Raw genomic sequence first — 8,618 nt, 5'->3', positions numbered from 1 at the left:
CCTTCTGAGCTGCCTGGCCGGGACCTCCCTTCATTTTTCATAGTGCCATTTGCCACCCACCCTTTCTGCCTGCGATTAGCATTGGTCAACTGTAGCTCCTGTTTTATTTCAACACACTTATAACGGGGAGACGATGCTGCTTAATGTGAATTAGCCGAAAAGCTCACCTGAAGATGGTGGACGTTAGCTGCATCCCACAGCTTCAGCACCCATGCAAGGGGCAAAACCAAAAGGCCACAATGTCTGTACCTGAATCCATTCATCTGTAAAGTGAAAATGGACATATTGATGTTAATAAATCTGAAAAAGAAGACTGGGTGGAAGTTAAAACATTCTCCTGCCAGATGTTAGTGCTCATAATAATCTCCATGATTCACCTTGCCTTAGTGTCATGGGAAACTTGGGATCCACAGGATAAAAGAACGCCATCCACACATTTTGTTCTGAAAAGGTCTGTATACTTATTCACTCTGTTTATAGCACTAATTCCTAGGCAGTTTCCAAAGCACCTCTTTGCAGAAAATTATAGGAATCTCTGCAGTTGAGCTCCTCGTTCTCCCAACTCTATACTCTCCCGTAACCGAGGTTGGAAGCCATGAGTCATCTTCCTGAATCGTGGGCCACATAGGGGGACAAGCCAGACTTTCTCAGGAAGTTCTGTTTCTGGAGTTCAGAGGAAGACTCATGCTTCAGAATGAATGTCAGTGGAGGAGACCATGCTCCACGTGGAGCCCACTGTTAAAGGTTCAACTCATTTCAAACACAGATACAGCGCTTACAGAGGGGATGGGTGACTGCTTGGACGTTGAAGGAGCTTTGCACAGAGCACAGGAGTCAGTCAGGTAAATATTAAGCATAAAACGAATGCTCTAAGGGCTGACTATAGACCCAAATCACGAAGTGCTTGAGTGACTCATTCTGGTTAGGGAAACCTAGGAGGTATTTAGAGAGGAATTTAAGCATCTGAGCTAAGACGAGAATGATTAAAAGAATCTCAACAGACAAATTTCAACTAGTAAGTGAGGGTGGTTGGGCAGATGATGCTGTGCAGGGAGGAACAGGATAAGCATCGTTATCAAGTGCCAAAGCAAAAGCAACTTTGACCATTTGGACTGCGGTGGGGTCCCCCAGGTGACAAAATAGAAGGATGAGGAAGTAGAGGCCACTTTTCACCTCCAAGGTAAATTATTGAAATTTATTCTCCTAGCAATGGTCTCTTGTTTGGTTTTACCAGGAAGTGATCTAAGCAAGACACTCTTTTTTTTTTTTTTTTAATGGGATGGGCTTGTTCATTTGCAACCCTTCATATTTCCCTGTGTTCTTATTATTGCTGTTATTTGTGATAGTTGAGGTCAGATCTCGGGTTGGTTTACACGGAAATATAACCTCAGATACCTGTGAGAAGTTCAATAGGTCGAGTACGACAGGATTCACAGCTGCCTTAGGATTTCCTAACCCTAGAACTGCAATTCGTGTCAGAGTAACCAAGGGACTCCGACTTCGCCTGCCGTGGGTCTTTACTCCAGTTTCCATTACTTTAATAAGAAAGAGGCTTCCTTCCACCTGTTTGTCACACACCTTTCCATATCTATGCCGCCGGAGAAATTATTTCAACCCATAAAGCTAATGAATATTTTTTTGGTTGCCCCTGATCTTTAGCATCTGTGCCCCTGAAGTCACTCTCATATTACTCTGGTACACTGATTTTGCTTTCCTATATGCCAGCAACTTCAGCCAGACTGCCTGTCATCCCTCCCCGCCTCAGCCCTCGCTCTTCCTACAGGGTGATGGCAGACACCCACCGCCGCACCCCACCAGCCCCCGCTTCTCCCATTTGTCCTCCTGCCCAGAGCTTCCTCCATCTTTCTCCCACCCCCAGCCCCGTTACAGTGGTCCTCGCCCCATCACCAAAGGGACTCGGCAGGCGGGCGAGAACTTCAGACGCTCACACACCCGCAAGTCCCGGCTGGGAGATCCTGTGGTCCCGGAGCGCCCGGCAGCCGGGAACGCGCGGGCCCCGAGCCCCTCCGGATAGGATAGGAGAGCGCTCGGCTCCGCCCCGGCCCGCCGTCTCCTGCTCCGGTCCCGCCCCAGCCCCGCATCCCCATCCCCATCACCCAGTCCCTCTGGCCCCGCCCCTGCCCGAGGCCCCGCCCATCCCCGACTCGACTCTCCCCCTCCCCCCCACCCCCAGGTCCCGCCCAGGCTCCGCCCCTGTCTGGTCCCGCCCCGCCCCCGGCCCGCGTAGCTGTCTCTCGCCCTCCCCGGGCCGCGCGGCCGGAGCTGGCACGGAGGAGCGGCGGCGGCGGCGGCTGCGGGCATCGCGGCTTGGGGACGCCGGCGCTCCGCTGGACACGGCGTCCCCGCGAGCGCCCTCCGCGCGCGCGGACCTGCCTCCCGCGGTCCCGGGCGGCCCGGGAACGTCCGGCGTTCCCCGAGGGCAAGCGTGTCCGCGCGGGGCGGGGGGACCGGCGCGGGGCTGCAGCCTGTTGGAGCTCCGGGAGCGCGGGGCCCGGGGTCCGGGGCTCAGGGGACCCTGCGCGGAGCCGCACGGCCAGGCCTCCCGCGCACAGCAGTTCTCTCGAACTCCCCACCTCCGCCGCAGTGGGGCCCAGCGCTGCCGGAGGACCCTGTCCGGATCTGCGAAGGTAAGTGGACTTGACCATTTAGGGGTCTTCTGTCCCCAAACCACCGCCAGAGTTCGGGGAGCGGGAAGCGCAGGATGGGGGCGGCAGGTTGGTAGGGAGCGTATTTAAAAAATGCAACAGGCGGGGCCGAGCAGGAAAACTCCTCGCCTTAACGTTTCCCACGGAGAGGAGACTTGTCCAGGACTGAAACTTGGGTAGGTTCTTCCCATCCGAAGACTCGCAGGGACTCCTTAAGTCTGGGTGTGAGCTCCCTCTGCTGGTTCCTGACGAGGATGGGAACCGAGGCTACAGGTGAGAGGTGGGAGCGGAACTGCCTGCCCTTCGTTGCTCCCACACATTGTCATGATTTCTCCTTTGAGGAAAGTGACTGGTCCCTTACAGGGGCACCTTCTGATCCCATGAAAGCTAAACCCTCAACCGGAATCCAAAAAGGTCCTTGCAACTTTTGCTTTTTATCACTGAGTCGTTTGTGCCTGAAACAACAAGAATCATAGCAGGACTCACTGGGTAAACTGCATTTGAATAAAAACATTTTATTTATTTTACACTTTAAATTAAATCTATTGGGGTGACATTGCTTAATAAAGGTATATAGGTTTCAAGTGTACAATTCTATGATACATCATCTGTATATTGGCTGGTGTGCCCAACACCCAAAGTCAAATCTCCTTCCCTTAGTCACCATACACTAGAATCCCTCTACCCCTTCATTACCCCTCACCCCCTTAAAACATTTTAAAATGGCTAAAGCCAGCCACAGTTAAAATAAATACCGTCTGGCAAAGTTATATCTTGTAGCTGCTTGTCATCTGCCACTATTCTTTGTTATCCTAATGTGTGCATTTAAAAGTATAATAGTAATAAAAAAAGAATCACTTGAATTAACTTATATTGTATTTAATAACAGATTTTATTGTGATTCCAAAATTTCTGTCCAGTACACGAATTGCGATATCAGTTTATATCCACTCCCAGCATGCCTGTAGCCTCAGAGAATTTCTTTGTGTTTTTTTTTTTTCCCCTCCCAGAAAGGAATGTCATGAAAAAGGAACAGAAAAGAGCCGTCATTGTTGGTGAAAGGGGAGTGTTCTTTCCCAGCTGGTGGTTACTTCATGATTGGAAGAGATGTACCTGGGTGGCTGAAGAGATTAGATTTTTCTAGCTGTACAGATGAAGCTGATAAAAGAAGACACGGAAATGCTTCCTCTGGGGCATAATAGGCTAAGCAAGAAGGCCTGAAAAAGACAGATTTGAAATGAGGGCAGGAATTTTGAGATTTTTAAAACCAGGTAGGACTTTGGACACTTGTTGAGAATGTTTTTCTCCCAAAACCGAAGAAGAAAAAATTCTCAAAGCCAGAAATGTAAAAAGTTGAGAAGAAAAACAACCGAATCCACCCCAAGGATTTCGGTCCTTCGTCACTTTCCTTGGGTAGACACACACACACAAGGGCATCACTTGCGTCTGGGGATTTTATTTCCGGCGATGGTTTCCTATGCTAAGAATGGCTTAATTTGGAGTTCGGAGTGCTTTTTTTCTTCCTTTTTGTTTTTCTTTTTAAACAATGTGTGTTTTGATACTTCACGTGAAGTTTATGCAAAGGAAATAAATCCTAAAGTCATAGTATGTTTGACTCTCTATATCACTGTTTGCTCTGTGATATGGAAAAACTAGAGGATTTAACATTCCTTGAAGTTTTGTTGGAAGCAAAACTGTGTTAGAGACACAGATATACAGTGTAAGGTTTCTCTTTTTGGCAATCGTATTTGCTTTGAAGGAGCCAACTATCAGCTGGATTTCACAGCATAAGCGATTTATAGTCTTTGTTTTATCAAGGCCTTAAATGGGTGTTTTATACTGAGCAGATGGGAACCACATTGAGCGCTCTGTTTGACATGATTGCCTAAGGAAAGGAACTCCCTGATGGATCATGGCGTTAATGTTTACAGGACATTTCTTATTTTTAGCATTAGTGATGTTTGCTTTCTCTACTTTTGAGGAATCTGTAAGCAATTACTCTGACTGGGCAGTTTTTGCAGATGACATAGATCAGTTTAAGACACAGAAAGTGCAAGATTTCAGATCCAACCAAAAGCTGAAGAAAAGTATGCTTCATCCAAGTTTATATTTCGATGCGGGAGAAATCCAAGCAATGAGACAAAAGTCTCGCACAAGCCATTTGCACCTTTTTAGAGCTATCAGAAGTGCAGTGACAGTTATGCTGTCCAACCCAACATACTACCTACCTCCACCCAAGCATGCTGACTTTGCTGCCAAGTGGAATGAAATTTATGGTAACAACCTGCCTCCTTTAGCATTGTACTGTTTGTTATGCCCAGAAGACAAAGTTGCCTTTGAATTTGTCTTGGAATATATGGACAGGATGGTTGGCTACAAAGACTGGCTGGTTGAGAATGCACCAGGGGATGAGGTCCCGGTTGGCCATTCCTTAACAGGCTTTGCCACTGCCTTTGACTTTTTATATAACTTACTAGATGATCATCGAAGACAAAAATACCTGGAAAAAATATGGGTGGTTACTGAGGAAATGTATGAGTATTCCAAGGTCCGCTCATGGGGCAAACAACTTCTTCATAACCACCAAGCTACTAATATGATAGCACTGCTCACCGGGGCTTTGGTGACGGGGGTGGAAAAAGAATCTAAAGTAAATTTATGGAAACAAGTTGTAGTAGATGTGATGGAAAAGACCATGTTTCTGTTGAATCATATTGTCGATGGTTCTTTGGATGAAGGTGTGGCGTATGGAAGCTACACAGCTAAATCAGTCACACAGTATGTTTTCCTGGCCCAGCGCCATTTTAATATCAACAACTTGGATAATAACTGGTTAAAAATGCACTTTTGGTTCTATTATGCCACCCTTTTACCGGGCTTCCAAAGAACTGTGGGTATAGCAGATTCCAATTATAATTGGTTTTATGGTCCAGAGAGCCAGTTGGTTTTCTTGGATAAGTTCATCTTAAAGAATGGAGCTGGGAATTGGTTAGCTCAGCAAATTAGAAGGCACCGACCTAAAGATGGACCAATGGTCCCCTCCACTGCCCAGAGGTGGAGCACTCTTCACACTGAATACATCTGGTATGATCCCCAGCTCACCCCACAGCCTCCTGCTGAGTATGGTACGGCAAAAATGCACACATTCCCTAACTGGGGTGTTGTCACTTACGGGGCTGGGTTGCCAAATACCCAGACCAATACCTTTGTGTCTTTTAAATCTGGGAAACTAGGTGGTCGAGCTGTGTATGACATAGTTCACTTTCAGCCCTACTCCTGGATTGATGGGTGGAGAAGCTTTAACCCAGGACATGAGCATCCAGATCAGAACTCATTTACTTTTGCTCCCAATGGGCAAGTATTTGTTTCCGAAGCTCTCTATGGACCCAAGCTGAGCCACCTTAACAACGTATTGGTGTTTGCGCCATCGCCCACGAGCCAGTGCAACAAGCCCTGGGAAGGTCAACTGGGAGAATGTGCACAGTGGCTCAAGTGGACCAGTGAGGAGGTTGGTGACGCAGCAGGGGAAATCATTACTGCCTCTCAACATGGGGAAATGATCTTTGTGAGTGGGGAGGCAGTGTCTGCTTACTCTTCAGCAATGAAGCTGAAAAGCGTGTATCGTGCCCTGCTTCTCCTAAATTCTCAAACTTTGCTAGTTGTCGATCACATTGAGAAGCAAGATGATTCCCCAATAAAATCTGTCAGTGCCTTCTTTCATAACCTGGATATTGATTTTAAGTACATCCCCTATAGGTTTATGAACAAGTATAACGGCGCCATGATGGACGTGTGGGATGCACACTACAAAATGTTTTGGTTTGATCACCATGGCAGTAGCCCCGTTGCTAGTATACAGGAAGCAGAGCAAGCTGCTGAATTTAAGAAACGGTGGACCCAGTTTGTTAACGTTACATTTCAGATGGAATCCACAATCACCAGAATTGCGTATGTCTTTTATGGGCCATATGTCAATGTTTCCAGCTGCAGATTTACTGATAATTCCAACTCTGGACTTCAGATTTCTCTCAACGTCAATAATACTGAACATGTTGTCTCCATTGTAACTGACTACTACAACCTGAACACAAGATTCAATTACCTGGGATTTGGTGGCTTTGCCAATGTGGCTGATCAGGGCCAAATCACCCGATTTGGTTTGGGCTCTCAAGCCATAGTAAGGCCCGTAAGACAGGATAAAGTTATTTTCCCCTTTGGGTTTAAATTTAATATAGCAATTGGGTTGATTTTGTGCATTGGCTTGCTGATTTTAACTTTTCAGTGGCGGTTTTACCTTTCTTTTAGAAAGCTAATGCGATGGATCCTGACACTTGTTGTTGTCCTGTGGTTTATCGAGCTCCTGGATGTGTGGAGCACTTGCACTCAGCCCATCTGTGCAAAATGGGCAAGGACGGAGGTGGAGGCCAGCGCCACGTCTGTGTCTTCCCAAGGGCACCACGTTGATCGTCCCGATGTTGTCATTACCTCACTTCCTGGTTCAGGAGCTGAAATTCTCAAACAACTATTTTTCAACAGTAGTGATTTCCTCTACATCAGGGTTCCCACAGCATACATTGATATCCCTGAAACAGAATTTGAAATCGACTCCTTTGTAGACGCCTGCGAATGGAAGGCATCAGATATCCACAGTGTGCATTTCCGTCTGCTCCGAGGCTGGTTGCAGTCTTTAGTCCAAGATACAAAACTGCATTTGCAAAACATCCATCTGCATGAATCCAGTAGGGGTAAACTGGCCCAATATTTTACAGTGAATAAGGACAAGAAAAGAAAACCGAAAAGGAGAGAGTCTTTGTCGGAACAAAGAAGTAGAATGAAAGGCGCCTTTGATAGAGACGCTGAATACATTAGGGCTTTGAGGAGACACCTGGTTTACTTCCCGAGCGCACGGCCTGTGCTCAGTCTCAGCAGCGGGAGCTGGACCTTAAAGCTTCATTTTTTTCAGGAAGTTTTGGGATCTTCGCTGAGGGCATTGTATGTAGTAAGGGACCCTCGGGCGTGGATTTATTCAATGCTCTACAGTAGCAAACCGAATCTTTACTCTCTGAAGAATATACCAGAACGCTTAGCTAAACTGTTTAAAGTAGAGGGAGGTAAAGGCAGATGTAGCTTAAATTCGGGCTATGCTCTGGAGTATGAATCATTAAGGAAAGAATTATCAAAACCCAAGTCTAACGCAGTCTCCCTGTTGTCTCATTTGTGGCTGGCACACACAGCAGCAGCCCTGAGAATAAACACAGATTTGCTACCTACCAGCTACCAGCTGATCAAGTTCGAAGATATTGTGCATTTCCCCCAGAAAACCACTGAAAGGATTTTTGCCTTCCTTGGCATCCCTTTGTCTCCTGCTAGTTTAAACCAAATATTGTTTGCCACTTCCACGAACCTTTTCAATCTTCCCTACGAAGGGGAAATATCACCAAGTAATACTAATGTTTGGAAACAAAACTTGCCTAGAGATAAAATTAAACAGATTGAAAACATCTGCTGGACACTGATGGACCGTCTAGGATATCCAAAGTTTATGGACTGAGTGCTGCAGGTCAGCAGAAATTTGCACTAATACTTTCCAACCCAGTTTGTGGACATGGATTAGAAGAGTTTGTTTATTCTTGTACTGTGTGTGTGTGTGTGTGCGTGTGTGTGTGTGTGTGTGTGTGAAAGAAAGAGAGAGAGAGAGGGAGGAGAGAATGGGTGTTCAGTTAATTACTTGCACAGAGAGATTATTTTAAAAATAGACACCGTTTTTGGCGGAGCACGATTTAATTTTTTTGTTAATACTTTCTTGCCTTTGTTTCTGAATTGTTTTCTGCTAAAGTGCTTCCACTACAGAGGTGTGGATGGAGTTCTATTGTGGTCAGGAAAGATAGGAACATTTTTAAAGTTTTTGTCTTAACTCTCTTCATCTGCAACTGTGCTGATGTGTCCTGGAAC

The 8,618-nt window shown here is 46.4% G+C and overlaps 2 protein-coding genes across 2 annotated transcripts; both read left to right on the top strand.

Annotated features, from left to right (window-relative positions):
* The first annotated feature begins 979 nt into the window (after positions 1 to 979).
* Positions 980 to 4,310, top strand: LOC129150952 (spidroin-2-like). The gene is made up of 3 exons (XM_054724294.1): positions 980 to 1,015; positions 2,249 to 2,648; positions 3,677 to 4,310. Exons 1-3 carry the CDS (start codon positions 980 to 982, stop codon positions 3,808 to 3,810), a joined length of 570 nt encoding a protein of 189 aa, XP_054580269.1. The 3' UTR covers positions 3,811 to 4,310.
* DSEL (dermatan sulfate epimerase like) lies at positions 4,304 to 8,324 on the top strand. Its single transcript, XM_008160558.3, has one exon. It carries the CDS (start codon positions 4,579 to 4,581, stop codon positions 8,215 to 8,217), a length of 3,639 nt encoding a protein of 1,212 aa, XP_008158780.2. The 5' UTR covers positions 4,304 to 4,578; the 3' UTR covers positions 8,218 to 8,324.
* The last annotated feature ends 294 nt before the right edge of the window (positions 8,325 to 8,618 follow it).

Source organism: Eptesicus fuscus, chromosome 12 (assembly GCF_027574615.1).
Source record: "Eptesicus fuscus isolate TK198812 chromosome 12, DD_ASM_mEF_20220401, whole genome shotgun sequence".
Lineage (NCBI taxonomy): Eukaryota > Metazoa > Chordata > Mammalia > Chiroptera > Vespertilionidae > Eptesicus > Eptesicus fuscus.
Note: the sequence above shows the minus strand (reverse complement) of the source record. Positions and strands in the feature narration are given on the sequence as shown.

Excerpts from the sequence above, each read along its gene's own strand:
- LOC129150952 (XM_054724294.1), top strand. The coding sequence starts at position 980 with ATGATTAAAAGAATCTCAACAGACAAATTTCAACTA. Across the intron at positions 1,016-2,248 it reads CAACAGACAAATTTCAACTA|CTGTCTCTCGCCCTCCCCGG; the intron begins GTAAGTGAGGGT and ends CGGCCCGCGTAG. Across the intron at positions 2,649-3,676 it reads CCCTGTCCGGATCTGCGAAG|AAAGGAATGTCATGAAAAAG; the intron begins GTAAGTGGACTT and ends TTCCCCTCCCAG.
- DSEL (XM_008160558.3), top strand. The coding sequence starts at position 4,579 with ATGGCGTTAATGTTTACAGGACATTTCTTATTTTTAGCATTAGTGATG.